The sequence below is a fragment of the Chrysemys picta genome, chromosome 1 (genome assembly GCF_011386835.1).
Source record: "Chrysemys picta bellii isolate R12L10 chromosome 1, ASM1138683v2, whole genome shotgun sequence".
Taxonomy (NCBI): Eukaryota; Metazoa; Chordata; order Testudines; family Emydidae; genus Chrysemys; species Chrysemys picta.
The window spans coordinates 304365888-304382925 of NC_088791.1; the positions used below are offsets into that span (position 1 = coordinate 304365888).

General features: G+C 39.2%; 1 protein-coding gene across 12 annotated transcripts in view; it reads right to left on the bottom strand.

Moving 5' to 3' along the window:
• NBEA (neurobeachin) overlaps window positions 1-17038 on the bottom strand; it is an 823962-nt gene that overhangs the window by 12407 nt on the left and 794517 nt on the right. For all 12 annotated transcript variants that reach the window (XM_065581345.1, XM_065581343.1, XM_065581347.1 and 9 more), the window contains 3 exons: window positions 16320-16391; window positions 12099-12254; window positions 10689-10859 (listed from right to left, as the gene is read on the bottom strand). In XM_065581345.1, coding sequence (XP_065437417.1) covers window positions 10689-10859; window positions 12099-12254; window positions 16320-16391 — 399 coding nt within the window. The remainder of the gene's footprint in view (window positions 1-10688; window positions 10860-12098; window positions 12255-16319; window positions 16392-17038) is intronic.

Consider the following 17038-nt stretch of genomic DNA (forward strand, 5'->3'; position numbering starts at 1 on the left):
CTCTGACCAAATCCCAAAGAACACCCAACAGCGGTGAGGAAACTAAAGCAGGGAAGGGCACATAACATATTTATTTCTGGACCTGTACATCTCTTGTGCTCTCTAAAGGATAGAGTAATTGCTTTAGAATTCTTTTAGCAAAGTCTGTCTATTATGTGCTTCAACCATCATATGTCCATGGAGAAATTAAATGTAAACCAGAGTGCTCACAGGGATGGAACTCTGCGAAAGGGTGTGCTTAAACTACCAGAGAGTCTGAGAGATCAGCACTTGTCCTGCATGCAAGGTCCCACATCTGTGAGGGGCAACAGACAGAGTCTGTGCCCATGAAGTGTGCCATGGAGCTAAAGAGACAGCAGCTGGAGCCTACCAAGATCAAGGAAAGTTTAAAAGCATGCGGGCCCGGCGTGTGGGACCCACACACAGCAGCCTGGTGAGTGTCCCACAATCTAGGCCCAAGTGTTTATTTGGTTGAAAAGTTACCGTGATTCAGTATTGCCAACTTTTGCGATTTCATTGTGACTCTAGTGATTTTTTACCCATCTCATGAAAACATGAGGAAAAGATGCCAACTCACGAATTTTCCCTTATTCAAGATGGCCACCATCTCCTATTACTGTCAATGGGGCTAAAGCCAACAAGATGCCCACCATTTCCCAACAGTTTATGTGCATGTGGGAGTCCGGCTGCCTTTAATAAAGTTGGCTGCTACTTTCTACTATTTTCAATGAAATTGAAGCCATGCCCACATGGCTTCCATGCTATGATTCAGGAGGCTAGAGAGGACATGGACTGTGAGGAGCTGCGGAGACACTATGAAAGGTAGATGAGGAGAGTGAGGGAGAGCAGGACCCAGGGGGAGCAGAATGCAGATTTTGGAGTTGCAGAAGGGAGGTTGAGGATGTGGGAGGCAGGAGGATGCAGATGACAGTTCCCCAAGTCATGGGGGTAGTGGTGAGTAAAGGGATTCCCCTCTGAGCAGCCAGGGTAGGCAGTCTGGAACAGACTGAGAGTCACAGACTTTTGGCACCTGCAAGAGGAGCTCTTGCAATGGTACAAGAAGCAGCTCTGATCCCTCAATTTCTCCTCTACTTGGGATCCAGGCAGAGATGAAGCCCCAGGGAGCAGTGAAGGGGGAAGTGCTACTGGGTGTGGGGAAAGGGAGAAGCACTTGGGGAAGCAAGACAGAGGATCGGGGGAGTCAACACAGCAACAGGAAGTGTATGGCAGTCCCCCTGTCTTAGGGGTGAGGCGAGGTTAAGTGGAGTCTCCATCTGAAAAACCAGGGAGAGGTGTGCAGTTTGTGTGCATTAAAGGTTGACTTTCAACCTGAAATTATCACACACACATAGCCAGAAGAGCAGAGGAAAGTTAACAAGTCAAAAGACAGACTAAAAATATGGCTTGATGATGTTTTTAAAATGTTTTATGATTTATGGGGCCAATCTCATGGGTTTTTTGGGGATCTGACTCATGATTTTTGATATTTTGATCAAATTATTATAAAGTATTAAAGGTAAGGGGAACTACACAATATCATTAGACTGTGACCAAACTAATAAATGATTAAGTTAAATGATCTCATGTGCTTTTAAATTCTGAAAGAAAAGCAGAACACAATTTGTAACAAGATTTTTTCCTCATACTTTGCCAAAGACAGCAGTATAGTATCTGTAACATGTTATTCTGGAATAGCAAAACATAAGAACACATTGAAGCTACAAACATTTAATTTTAAATCAGCAAGACAGAATTAAATGTAGAAAAACAAACATTTTTATAATTAAACTGAATGTGATCTATGATCCTTTTGATTTGCAAACATTAAAGCCTATACAGACTGACAGTGTCCCTAACTGCAGATTTAAAAAATCCTATTTTTGAATATACTTCATAAAACTGTAAAATGAAGTCACAGAATTTGATTATTTGGAGTAACAGTTAAATGGTTACAAAAACTACAATATTTCCCCTTAGGGCTCAAAGAAAGAAAATAAAATTATAGTCAGTGATATTTTCTACTGGGAAAACTGCAGCATGGGGAAGAGAACCTCACCCACATTACATTTCATTGCAAAGAACAGATGTCATGAACCTCAGCAATCATTCAAAATCTAGGAAAATATTCTGTCACTGTCACATCACAACTGATAGATGCAGCTAGAGGTTAAAGGCTATGGCACAGAGGGAGCTGAAGGTGAAACTACCCCACTATGAATTGAAACACCATCACTATAAGCTCATAGTAATTTTCCCAATGTGGCACCTCTGCAAAAGAATCATTATGGAGTAAACAAAGATAAAATGCACATAAGACTGAGTACTCTCTTCAGGCAACTGAGTTCTTCAGCAAGGTTTAAAATAAAAGACATCTTCTGTTCTCTATGACAAAAATGCAATGCATAATGCATCTGTAAAGCTCAGCTGTGGAAGATGCCATGCTCTTATAGTAAAAAAAAAGAAATATGAACAATGTCATTATTTGTTCTGATGCACTGGGTTTTCTCGCCATTATAATGCCACTTACAGGAAGTAATATATACCTATTGCTATGGGGAAATGTCTCCTACTCTTCTTTTGGAAAAAAAGGCCTGATTTAGAGATAGGGTCAAATTCTGTTCACATTTCATCACTGACTTTGATGGGAACAAGACCAGGCCTATAACCGAGCTATAGATGTTGAATTCAATAAATATGCGTCTGATACAGAAGCATCTTATCGCTGATGCCTTTGTAGAAACAAACCACATAAAATAAATGCATCAAAGGTGCTGTTTTGGAAGTTGATAAAAATAATCATCTTTAGTTTTTTTAGTCACAAAACATGCACACATTTTGACAAAATTACCAGGCTACATCTGAAAATGATGCAGCTATCAAATTAGGGAAAGTTGCCCAATTACAATGAGTTGATGTTTTAGGAAGAAAGATTTTTGATAGTATTAAGTTCAAGACAAGCGTCACAGTATCTCGTCTTGGCAGAACTGTTCCATTACTTGTTCAGAAACATGAATATTGTAGAGCTTTAGACACCCACAAAAATCACCATAGGCAATGGACTGTGAATATTGCATAGGTGGAAGAAAGCTAAAAAGAGGAATATAGTGTGCTCCAATACAGAGAGCACAGGTCTCGGAGTCAGGACAGATGGCTTCTGATCCTGGCTGTGCCACTAACTTGATAGGTGAATTTGGGCAAATCACTTAACTTCACTGTGCTTTACTGTCCCCATCTTTAAAATGACAGTGATACCTGGCTTTGAGATCTATTGATACAAATATTATATACATGCTAAGTACTTTTTATTGCATTGCTTCTGATGTGTGAGATGGAGCACTGAAATTAGTGTCTTATCTCAACATCAGAGCCCCAGAAGGGCTCACTTACCATAGTATATAGGACAATGGTGGAGGCATATTTTGGTCACCATGCAAAGATGAGACTAGGTGAAGGTAAGCAAATAGCTTCATGCCAACCTTCTTTGGATTGACACAGTGGAACACTGAAGGGGCCTGATTTATAATGAGGTTCTGAACCCTAGTTTCTGTTATAGCCACATTTTGGATGAACAGAAGCAAAAAGCCAAGTTCAAAAACTGGGATTTAAATTGCACTAACATATAATAATTTAAATAAACATTTACACATGCAAGCAGATAATACATATACAAACATATCTGTGCAGGCATCTATTTGTGTCCACATGGTGCAAGATGTTTTGGGATACATTTTTAAAATTCTGCCCTTTCAAGATTTAAACATTGCAAATATAGGGTATTAAAAGAATCAAAATATAAATGACAGTTTTAGTGGCTCTTCTGAGTCTAAAATAATTCCTCTTTCAGATATAAGTTCATAGAACCTTTTAAATCTGGAATGTTCATCTAGAAACAGTTTAAAATTTCCATTTGGTGCATTAAATCAAATCAATTTGGTGCACAAACGGAAAATTTAAAACTCTCCAGTGTGCGACTGTGGTCACCCAGAACAGACTATGGAACATATAACAACTCAGTGCCCAATTCACAAATACGAAGGAAGCATCACAGCGATACACTCCACTATTCCTGACACAATTATCTGGCTTAACCACCTAAATGTGAAATTATAGTTGCTGCTCTACATCTACATCAGCCATATGAAGAAGCTGTTTAAAATTGTTGCAGAAACATTAGTTCTAAAGTCAAAGATTATAGCTTGAGGAATTCTCTTCAGAGCTAAATAAGAGTGCAGGCTAATTTGCCTAGGCTCCTTTATTGAAGTTCCCAGCAACCCTTCCAAGCATATGTACAGATACAATGTATACTTAACACTTTTAAGAAATATACATTATAAAGAGGTGCACAAATTGAGCTCTGGGCTGATAGACACAATGTATTTATAATGGTCAGTGCAACCAGAGTTAGAAAAAGCTGGGTTAACTCACACTTCTTGTAACTATCCTGTTGGAAGCTAAGGTATGTAATGAGAAATGTCAAGTCCCAAGATCAATGAAATTTCAGGCCCTAGGGACAAAACAGGAATAGCATTGATCCTTTTAAAGAACACCAGTCAGAGGCTGAATGTAATATATTGCACAGAGAGGCTCAGGAGGATAAGCGGCCAAGTCCAACCTACCTACCTGACAAAAAATTCAATCAGCTTTTAGCACTAGCTGCCTGCTCTGCTCTCCTTTCTTTCATGCAGGAGTGTGGTTCCAATTAAAGTGTGCAAATTAATTTTTATCACTTCCAAATTAGTGTCTGAATTTGTGTCTGTTTCAGATGAAATCATCTGTCCCTCACTTTTCTGAAATTCTGTCATCTACTTAGGTCTCTATTCAAAGACAGATAATTTTCTATTTTCAAAGTCACCTGTTTGAAAGAGACATTCAATAAAGCCATCATAGCATATACAAATAAAACAATACATATTGAACATTAGCGTGTATCACATAGTCTTTGGTATGCCTTTTATGAGGAATAATACAGTTACAGTAGCAATAAGCCAAACAAGTACCCCAAAAATCATAAAAGAGAAAAAAGAACAAACTGGTAATTGGATTTAATGCTGTCCTACAACAACTCTGCAGTTATGAGAGACTAAACACAAGAGGTTCACATTTGTTCTTTATGTTTTTAAAACATGAATATCTCTGCTATATTATGAATTGTACATGTAAACAAACCTTTACCATTAAATTAACTGTACCTTTACAAATGAAAACTTAACTAATAGATTTCTCAACCCTAATACTAAACATTAATGGAGAAGATTTTCCAAGGCAGTTAGGTGTCCACCTCACATTCACATTTGTGCCTTCTCCCCTTAATCTATTTGACGTATATAGGGCCTGACCTTGCACGTACTTAACACTCAGGCCTGGTCTACACGGGGGGGGGGGGGGTGAGGGAAGAGGGAATCGATCTAAGTTACACAACTTCAGCTAGCTGAAGTCGACGTACTTAGAACTACTCACTCCAGTGTCTTCACTGCAGTGAGTCGACAGCTGACGCTCCCCCGTCAACTCCGCCTGCACCTCTCACTCTAGTGGAGTACCAGAGTCGACGGGAGAGCGTTCGGCGCTCGATTTATTGCGTTTAGATTAGACGTGATAAATCGATCCCCGCTGGATTGATCGCTGCCTGTCAATCCTGCAGGTAATGTAGACAAGCCCTCAGTGTAGTAATGAGTAATTTTATGAGGTCACTGAGATTGCTCCACTTACCTTGGAGTAAGTGTATGAATAATTTGGCCCACATTGGACCAGAGATGGCTCTAACCCAAACCCACAGACAGACTCCCACTGAGTTCAGTGGCAGCTGGATAGCCCATAATGAGTGTTTCAGACCCATTTGAAAACAGTTTGGAAATATTTCAGACTGTCCTGAATCAATTTTCTTCTACCCACAGACATATATAATGTGATGATCCTTAAAAACTTGCTACTTGCCTCAGATAACTAAATAAAGTTACTTAGTATTTATAATATTCACTATAGTAATTTTAGGGAGGGATAGGGAATAATGCAGATACTGAGGCAATTATATTTATTATTTCTATTTTTATGGGAAACCACTGCATTTAAAACTTTGTAAAATTTCATTTTCCTGACATCACAGAAAATAACTGTGACAAATGCAAATTTAAAGCAAAAAAAAAAGCCTTTTTGTTATGGATTGCAGCAACATATTCTAAATTATAAATTACTTAATACATTTTGTGTAGTGAAATCCTTGTAAAATTGTAACGGAGATCCCCATCCCTCTTTCCAACCACTGAGCTGGAGAAGCACATTTCAAGACTCTTACCCAAACCAATTATTTCCCATTCCTCTGATTTAAACCAGAGCTGATCTACTAGTTCCCACACAGACAATAATGAACTGAGGTCATCTGCTAAGCACAATGTCTATATAGATTGTTTAGTAAAGAGTTCTGCATGAGTTTGACAGGTTTGACTATTGACATATGTGATGTTTACTCAGGATTCCAACTAATACATTAGATTCTCATGAACTGTAGCCAAACCAGTAAGGAGTTCATCCTGACAATCTATTCTCACAATACATTTGGAAACAATCTATTAATTGCCATAGATATGTTTTCTTTAAGTCAAAACATGGTTTATGATTTATATATAAATACACATACAATGTTTTAAAATATATAATTGAAAATATTTAATAAAGTATGGTGCTTTAGAAAAGAATGTTTTTTGAAACAACTAAAGTTCCTTTTGGTAATTGGATGCACTGAAGCTGAAATTGATAATTAACTGTCTTTCAGTTTAAGAGATCATTATAAAGTCAAGCACCTAGCCCACATAATTACTATAACCTGACATTTTTCTTTGAATTCTTCACCTCCTTACAGTCTGTGATATAAAATATCTTATCTGTGTCTCCAGATGACAGCTCTTAAGAAACTAATCCTTTTCTGAAAATATCATCTACATCTTTCTAGGGAGCCATTCTAAAGATATTAACTAATTGGATTTAACCTACACTGAACATCTTACTTTCATTTTTCCTACAAGATAAGTCCTAATCTACTAGCAATAAATGTATAAGAAATGTTGATGCAACAAAGAAATATTTCCTAACAGAATTATTTCATTAACTTAACCCTTGTATCTCCAATAACAAGAATCTTTGAGAGGATCGTAAAACATGTATAAAACACCATTTCAGCCTTGTGAAAATTATTAGTGTGAAACAGTCACTTATTTGAAAACTTGAAGTCATGGCTATAAGGGATAAAATCTTTCTTGCTAGAGACCTGAATATATGATTGTGAATGAAAGCACCCTGCATTCACATCCTATATACTATTTGTACAAAATATGCCTTGTGAGGTATCATTTGAAAGCTAATAACTTGCTGGTCAATAATATCATGGCGAAACCGACACAGCCCCGACTAGGCAAAAATTATTAAACAGGTCTAATCTGGACAAAGGAATGTGCGTTTACCTCAATTTACATGGAATTAGTAAACAGGGTCCTTGAGACAGCAAGAGGGGACAATGGCAGCAGACAAGCCAAATCTGCATTTAGCTGTAGGATTTGATATGTAAAATATATATATTTTAGGTGTTGGAACATGTGAAAAGATGCCTGCTTGTCTGTCAAGGAAAGAGAACAGCCAGGTAAACAACTTGATCAGCAATGGGGTCAGATAAACAATTTGGCCAGCAGTCCAATCAGGTAAACAACTGAGTTAGCAAACTAATCTTAGTGGTAGGCAGAAAAGTGTTTATACAGTATATAATGAATAACTTTGTAACAATGTATTTTCGGAAAGCAGCCGAATGTGGAGGCGCACTTGCATTTAACCCTATTGGTGGACTGATCACTCACTGAAGCAGCAAATAAACAACATTTACTACTTCAGCTCAAGAGTCTGTCTGTGAACTTGTGCATTCTGGGTAGTGAGAAAAAGAACAAGGGAGAAGAAAAAGCATGGAGACACCTTCACCACCAGACTCCATTTCATCTTCTTTACTGTTTGAAAAAAACAGGGGTAATCTTTGAGGGGTAATCCTCAGAAGACTCTACTTCAAAGGGTGACTGGACTATAAAAACGAGGGGCAAAACCACCCTGAGGGCTCTTTTCCTATCACTCTTTCACCTAAGAAGACAAAAGAACCAGCTCTTTGACTTCATGGGAGATTCTGACCTAAGAATTTGATCAACAATATTGCTGGGAACATGTAGTAAGGATTTTACCTTGAACCAAGTCTAGCTTGTTAAGTTTAGCTACTAGAAAGCATTCTATCTTTATTTCTCTTGTAACCATTTTTGACTTTAATGCCTTATACTTGTACTCACTTACAGCCTCTCGCTTTGTAGTTAAATAAACCTTGTCTCATTCTTTAATCAAAACTAATCCAGTGTTAATCTGAACTGCTTGGTAACTCCATTTGAGTTAGCAAACAGTTGTACATTGACCTCTTAAGGGGCAATGGAGCTCCAGTATCTGGATTGTCCAGGAGAGGGCTGGACAGTGCAGAACACACATTTGGGGGGCCAATTTGAAATTAGGAGTGTGTTGGGGTCACCCTGCAGGTAATAACCAAGATTGCTGGAAGCCAGAGTGTGACTGGAATGTTGCTGACAGGCTGCTGAAGTCAGAGTTGCTGGGCCAGAGCTGTAGCTATACACAGACACTCAGGGTGTGACCTGCGTGCTGTTAGGCTGTTTGCGAGTGGCCCAGGTTGGGAGCTAAAACAGCAAAGCATTGTGAGGCACCCAAGCTTGCATAGCAGGTGGTGATACAACCCCTCACTTGTCTGGATTGCATGTCTGGAATGTGACATTGATATCTGGATGGTTAAAAGAAGGATTCAGGGACTGTGTATAGAGTTTTAAAATGCAATAAGCCCGTTACCAAAGGGCAGAAACTGATTTATCGCTTACCGACATACGTTCAGGAAAAACCAAAACAACGGTCAAATGGACTCTTAGGGAAGTTGCCTGTTACCCATACAGGAAAAGATGTAGAAGGCAATCAATTTTTTCCCCCAAGAAAGGATTTCCATTAGCTGAATCATATTAGATTAGATTTAGATTTTGGCTTCCACTAGTGTCTCACAGGTTTGGCAGCTAGGTCAAGTATTTTACAATCTGTGCAGTCTCTTTCATACATCCAATGATATTGTTGTATTCAAATTAGCTATGGAGTAGGGGTGGTGGTTGGTTGAGTTATCTATGATATCTGAATGGTCTAGGACTAAAGACATGCCTTACTGTAGCTGTACACTGCATGCATTTAATTCATAAAGTCAAAATGACTGAGAACTTAAAACTGGATGGTTATAGACTCTGAATTCCAGTGATGGTTGAACCTGATGATATTTGAACAAAAACAATTCTCAACCACACTTGTAGCTCTTTCCATCGCTGCACAATAACTCAACATTCCACATTTCAGTGACACACAGAGTGACAATCCTCGAATAGTATTATATAGATAATGCCATAGACATCTTCACAGATTTGTCCCTTCCATTTTTATCTCTGCTATCAGACCTCTACAGTGACATTCCCTGGATGAGAATGTGTGTATATTATATATGTACATACTAGCCTCCACTATAGTTCCAAATCTGAGATAATTAATTCCTTCCTTTTATTTAACATAACTGTGTAAAACTTTTTAAAAACTCAGCAAGTAACACAAGCAGAATAAAAGTCTGGGAAATGCACAAATATTGTAAATATTTTCACTTTGGGCTCTTACCATATTCAACAAAATGTCTATGAAATTCTATAGAACACTCACAGAACTGTTCTACAGTTTTACAAATTGCATCTTGGAGTCCATTAGTTTTTAGCTGACAGAACAGTAAACATTTTTGTTCCCATATTGAAAGACAATAGCAAACATCTTGATTACCTGAATGATCAACAGAAAATTCCTCTAATTGCATTCTTAGTATACATTTTAGCCTTTTATTATCTATTTTCTCAATAGGGACTCAGCAAATGATTACTGAATATTTATCTCTATCTGATTTACTCTTGTCCCAAGCTGTTCTGGTGCACTGTCAAAAAGCTGCCCTTTTCCACCACAGAGGAATAACATAATAATAATAAATCTAGCCTTCCCTCACAAATCACATGGAAACTTTTAGTGACATTTTATTTTTCCCTATTTTTATTCAAACACACCACTTCTATAACAATATTGTACTCCCCTTTAAGACTGTTCCTCAGAGTTACTCATTTGATTCCCCAGTATGTGTGACACCTTTGTTTGTGCAGGCGTAAAAAGAAAAAAAGGGTGGGGGAGGAGATGACCTTACAAAATAACAAAAGTTAATTAATTAAAATGGAATGGAAACAGTTACGGGGAAGGAGAAATCAAAATATGGATTTCTTGAGGGTACAAAGCCAACTCTTTTTGTTCCAGTATGTTGCAACAGGATGATAGAGGTGATAGGAATAATTATGAATTTAAGAAAATGCTCTCAAGTTATGATTAGGCCTTAAAATGATTTATCAAAAATATTTTTACTACACATAAGCCCTTTAAATATCTATATTCACTTTTTTCTGAACTAATTTCTCATCACTATTATACTGTACTTGCAATTCACAAGAATAACATATACATTTTATAAGTTTTATTGATGTTAATGGAACAGATTTAATAATCAAGATAACAGAATATAAAGTTAGCAGGTGTTTATCACAATATATACTTACTGCTATTTGGATTATCTCCTATAATATGGTGTCGGCCACTCCAGTACCAAAGAAGCAAGGTAGCATCACGAGATCCAGAGACAATATAGCAATCACCACCAATATAGGATTCTGATCTGGCAAGGCAAGTAACTACATCCCAGTGGCCAAAAACAATCTGAGTTAATTTTCCTGCAGTAAAGAAATTACAAGTTTGGTTTCTGTGTGTATTCGTATTCTTTTTTATACAACTGACAAAAAGCAAATTTAAATAACAGTGAAACCAAATAAATTTAATTCAACCATGTTTTTGGCCCTTTTGGACATTTGTAGCCAGCAGTAATTTCAACAGCCCAAAGGCTGCTCTAACTTGATGCAGGATGGATGGCCCCGTACAGAGGCTGCTCAAAGATCAGGAAAGTGCAAAGGTGAGCTTTAAACTATTCACCTTTGCACTTCCTGGACCTTTGTTCTGTGCAGATCAGCCACACCTCAAGCCCTGATCTTAAATGTTAAAAGAACATAAAAACATAAGAGCGGCCATACTGGGTCAGACCAAAGATCCATCTAGCCCAGTATCCTGTCTTCCGACAGTGGCCAATGCCAGGTGCCCCAGAGGGAATGAACAGAACAGGAAATCATCAAGTGATCCATTTCCTGTTGGTCATTCCCAGCTTCTGGCAAACAGAGGCTAGGGACACCATCCCTGCCCAACAGTCATTGTTCCATGAGCTTCTAACTTCCTGCTGTGCAAAATGATTTTACATAGTCTCATGAATGATTGTTAATATATATAATCAAATGAACTGTTCCATAACGATATTACAATATTATACTGAAAGAACCTACATTTGTTCCACATTAACATCAACTGCAGGCCTACAACGTTAGTCATCTTTTTCTAATACTCCAATCAGTTTTTAGGTAATAAGGGCTCCAAATATCTTACATTGGAAATTTGATCAGAACACAAAACAAAAACAAAGAAACAAAAAAATCCTACTGACTATGGGTAGTATATTGTGTAAATTTGCTTTTACATTAGATCAACGAAACAAACAACCACTCACTATCACTAAAACCAAACAACTGAATGTAGAGTCCATGTAAAACAAATCAACCCACCCAATCAAAAAAATATTGTAATATAATAAATAGCTTTGGTTCACCTTTTTACACAAGGAAACAATTAATTGATATCACAATGGTTTGTATAGCTTTCATTAGCAAAACAGTAAACTTTTTGCTTTTCTATTACATCCATTATCTTCAAAATAATATCCGTAAGCTATTACAAGCAGATCTTTATAAAGAAGAGTTTCTATAATTTCTTGGGTGGTAAGCACTGTGCATTAAATACTGTTACTGTGACTAACAGCCATATAGTGACATAGGAGCCCATAAGAAACAGGATATTGTGTTTACAGTCACCTGTTTCTGTAGAATAAACCCGAAAGCTCTTGTCCCAGAAGCCACAGATAAGAATGTAGCGATTATCTGCTGTGACCACGAAACAATGTGCATTGATCTGGATGCTCTGATCCACAAGGTCTGTGATCTGCCGTTTGTTCACACCAGAGTTATTGGCTGTAAAGAAATGCAAAACACATTTACGAATAAGCCATTCCAACACCTTCCTGTCATGCACTTAAGGGAGAAAATGAATACATTTAACTTTCAATGAACTGTGAATTTGTTGTTCAGTAAGCATTTTGAATATAAACATTTGGAGCTGTCTATACTGGATGTCAAAAATATAAAATTATTGTGAGTCTTCAGGTTTCCCTTTGAATAAGACAAAAGATTTTATATGCTGTGAAAATTCTTGATAAACTGCCTAACACATTGTATAATATGTGCTAATATTTTAAGTACATTGCAGAAGTATTCTCCGATAAAACAGCTACACACTGAACTATGGGAAAATGAAGGCGGTCCATTTATAATCCCAGTCCTAACAAAGAAAATGTATGGAGTCAATTCTTACATAAGAACGGCCATACTGGGTCAGACCAAAGGTCTATCAAGACCAGTATCCTGTCCTCTGACAGTGGCCAATGGCAGGTGCCCCAAAGGGAATGAACAGACAGGTTATCATCAAGTGATCCATGCCCTGTCACCCAATCCCAGCTTCTGGCAAACAGAGGCTAGGGACACCATTCCTGCCCATCCTGGCTAATAGCCATTGATGGACCTATCTTCCATGAATCTATCTAGCTCCCTTTTGAACCCTGTTAGAGTATTGGCCTTCACAACACCCTCTGGCATGGAGTTCCAGAGGTTGACAGTGTGTTGCGTGAAAAAATACTTTCTTGTGTTTGTTTTAAACCTGCTCCCTATTAATTTCATTTGGTGGCCCCTTGTTCTTGTATTATGAGGAGGAGTAAATAACACTTCCTTATTTACTTTCTCTATACCACTCATGATTTTATAGACTTCTATCATATCCCCCCTTAGTCATCTCTTTTCCAAGCAGAAAAGTCCCAGTCTTATTAATCTCTCCTCATACGGAAGCCGTTCCATAACCCTAATAATTTTTGTTGCCCTTTTCTGAACTTTTTCCAATTCCAATGTATTTTGGGGGGGGGGGGCAGGGGGGTGTATTCAAGGTGTGGGCATACCATGGGTTTATATAGAGGCAATATGATATTTTCTGTCTTATTATCCATCCCTTTCTTGATGATTCCCAACATTCTGTTCGTTCTTTTGACTGCTGCTGCACATTGAGTGGATGATTTCAGAGAACTATCCACAACTATCTCTTTCTTGAGTGGTAACAGCTAATTTAGACCCCATCATTGTATATGTATAGTTAGGAATATGTTTTCCAATGTGCATTACTTTGCATTTATCAACATTAAATTTCATCTGCCATTTTGTTGCCCAGTCACCCAGTTTTGTGAGATCCTTTTGTAGCTCTTCGCAGTCTGCCTGGGACTTAACTATCTTGAGTAGATTTGTATTATCTGCAAATTTTACCACCTCACTGTTTACCCCTTTTTCCAGATCGTTTATGAATATGTTGAATAGGACTGGGCCCAGTACAGATCCCTGGGGACCACCACTATTTACCTCTCTCCATTCTGAAAACTGACCATTTATTCCTACCCTTTGTTTCCTATCTTTTAACCAGTTACCAATGCATGAGAGAACCTTCCCTATTATCCCATGACTGCTTATTTTGCTTAAGAGCCTTTGGTGAGGGACCTTGTCAAAGGCTTTCTGAAAATCTAAATACACTATATCCACATGCTTGTTGACCTCCTCAAAGAATTCTAGTAGATTGGTGAGGCATGATTTCCCTTTACAAAAACCATGTTGACTATTTCCCAACAAATTATGTTCATCTATGTGTCTGACAATTTTGTTCTTTACGATAGTTTCAACCAATTCTTGGTGGTGTATCCTCTGCGGTGAACATCTCATCTTGTGTTGTGTGGCCTTGATGTAAACCACACTTCCACACCCTGGATAGCTAGGTGGGATGGGCATTGGTGCAGTTGCAGAAGGGGAAGATGGTCTACGCCTATAACCCATATTCCTTTTTCTCTGTAGGTCCTGACAGGTAGACATGGTAGAGTAATAGAGGGATTATTGAGGCCTGTAGTGTTTCCTGGAAGGGACTGGGGTGTACAACTCAAGGGACTTTAGAGTCATCCTTGAGTCCTTTAGCCCATGGAGCTTTGTCTCTCTCTGTTCCGAAAAGAATGAGGATCACTCAAAGGGCAGGTCCTGGACAGTCTGTTGGACCTTGTGCGGGAGCCCAAGGACTGTAACAAGGAACTCCTATGCATGGAAGCCATGTACCTAGCAGCCATATGAGCCGCGTCCAGAGCAGCTTATAATGAGACCTTTGCCACCGATTTTCCCTCGTCCACTAGGGAGGAGAACTATTGCCTAGCATCTTGTGTCAGCAAGTCTTTACATTTCTGCATGGAGTCCCATGTATTAAAGTCATGTCTGCCCAACAACATCTGCTAATTTGCAATTCTGAGTTGTAACCCCCGCCCACAGAATAAACTCCCCTATCAAAGAGGTCTAATCTTATTGAGTCCTTTGATTTTGGGGTTGCACCCTGATGTCCCGGCCTTTCTCTCTCGTTGGCTGCTGACAGTATTAGGGACCTGGAGGTGAGGGGATGGGTGTAAAGAAGCTGATACTTTGGGCAGGTACATAGCACTTTTGCTCAACCCTTTTTGAAGTGGGGGGAGGGGATGCAGGGATCTGACATAGACTCTTAAACAAGATCCATAATGGCCTCATTGAGAGGAATGACTTTAGAAGGACCTGCAGTGGCTAAAATATCGAGCAGGCTGTGGGAGGACTGTTTTACTACTCCCATCTGTATGCCCAGATTTAAGGCCATCCCATGGTGAGCCTTATAGTCATCTGGAGGAGGCAACATGCCACCTCCTGAGACTGCTGTGTCAGGGGAGGAGGATGAGGAGGCCAGCACTGGTTTCTGATGCTCTTCCTCCCCTTCTTGATCTATGGGATCCTGTTGTGCCTGTTCCTGAAGTCTGGTAGCAGCTCAGTACCGGAGTTGGGAAGAAGTGCCCATCTGGTGGGAAGGTGAAGGACGCCTTTTTTGAAGCTACTGAATAGGAGCACCTGGCATATTCTCTGGAAACTGGGGAAAGATACCACAAATTCCAAAAGGGCCACAGGATCAGTGTCAGACCCCAGTGACCTCCTGGCCCACCACTTGATGGTACTCCTGTGACTGGATCCATGGAAGGGTGGGAACGTTTGGAGGTGTAATGAGTGCAGATTTGAGGACAAGAGACCCAATCTCCTACTCAGAAGAGGATGACTCTTTTTCTAATGATCACGGGGGTGCAGCCCCTGATGGTGCCGGTGATTGGTGCCTAGGTGGAGAGGTTTGTAGAGAGGCCAGCATCGCAGGTTTCCCCTCTGATGGTACTGTTGGACGAGCTGTCATGGGTAGGTGAAGTTTGTCCAGTACTGAGAGTTGTAATGATCCAGCTGGTTCCCCTGTGCCCACTGACACCAATAGCAATAGCTGTTTTACTGCCAGCCAAACCAGTACCAACAGCGAGAGGAAATCCCTGGCAGCCGCAAATGCCTCAAGCATAGTGTTGGTACAATGCTGGGACTCTACACAGTAGAAGCAGCACTCCTTACTGACACTGGGGCATTCAGTGCTAAGCGTGACCAGCCTGGCTCAGATGGAGATCTCAGTCCCACCTTCATGAGCAGAAAGTTTAACCTGGCTTTCCCATCTTTTTCTATGTGAGGCTTAAGTCCTTGCAAATTTGGCAATGGTCCCCAGTATGAGCTTCTCCAGCGCACTTGAGCACGAGTCACTCAGAGGCATAGCTTTATTACAGGAAACGCAGGGCTTGAAGCCCAGTGACTGAGGCATCCCTTGGCTCCGGGGATTGACAAAAAAGCAGATAAACACAGAAAATCTACCCTAATGGGTACCACTGAGAAATAAATATTTCTGGTGATTGTGCATGGGGTGCGCACACACCAATAGTAGAATGCACATGTGCAAACACTCGAAAAAGAATTAATATTTGCCTGTTTTCTGTGTAAAATGAAGCACAGCATACAAATATAGCTTAATCAACAATTCTTGAAAACACTGTTTTCAAATATATAACCATACTTTTATTTTTGACATACCAATCAATGGATCCATTTCAATGGGAAGATGATGGGCTTGATCCAAAGAATATCCTGGGGCTCCCCTGAGGCCTACAGATGAAAGGAGGAATAAAACAAATATGGAACTTGCTTACGAAATTTTCACATTGTTTTTCCAGTATTAGAATTGTAAAATGATTATACCCCATAAAAATGCTTAATCTCTTAACAGTTCTTGTTCTATCAATTTTTTAAGATTCCTTTTTCCATGTGACAAAATATATAAGTTATTTACTCAAATAAATAAATAAAATTAAATACAAATATATATGCTAACTTTGAGCCAACATCTGCTGTTGCTCACTTCAGCAAATCAACTCCTGATTTACAATGGTGTAATCAACCATTATGTTATATATAAATACTGGGACAGAGCCTCACAGAGCCATCACAGTGGTACAAAAGGGAGGGAAACTGGCTTAAACAGCCAACTGGAGATTCCTTTTCTGGAGGGAAATCCATGAGTGGTGTAAAGCTGGCATAGCTACCTCTAGTCCAGCCACTGCTAGCATAAGAGATATTTCAGGGGCCTCACCAGGGAGTGCCGCATTTAGCAAACCTAGTCCACACAAGTGCTACTAGAGAGTCATTACTGTTGGTGCAATGTAGAGCTATAATTAAAAAGTCATTATTTGCCAAGCGTCACCATACAGTGTATTGGACCAGAGTTTCCTCCTATGCTTAGAAATACATATCTT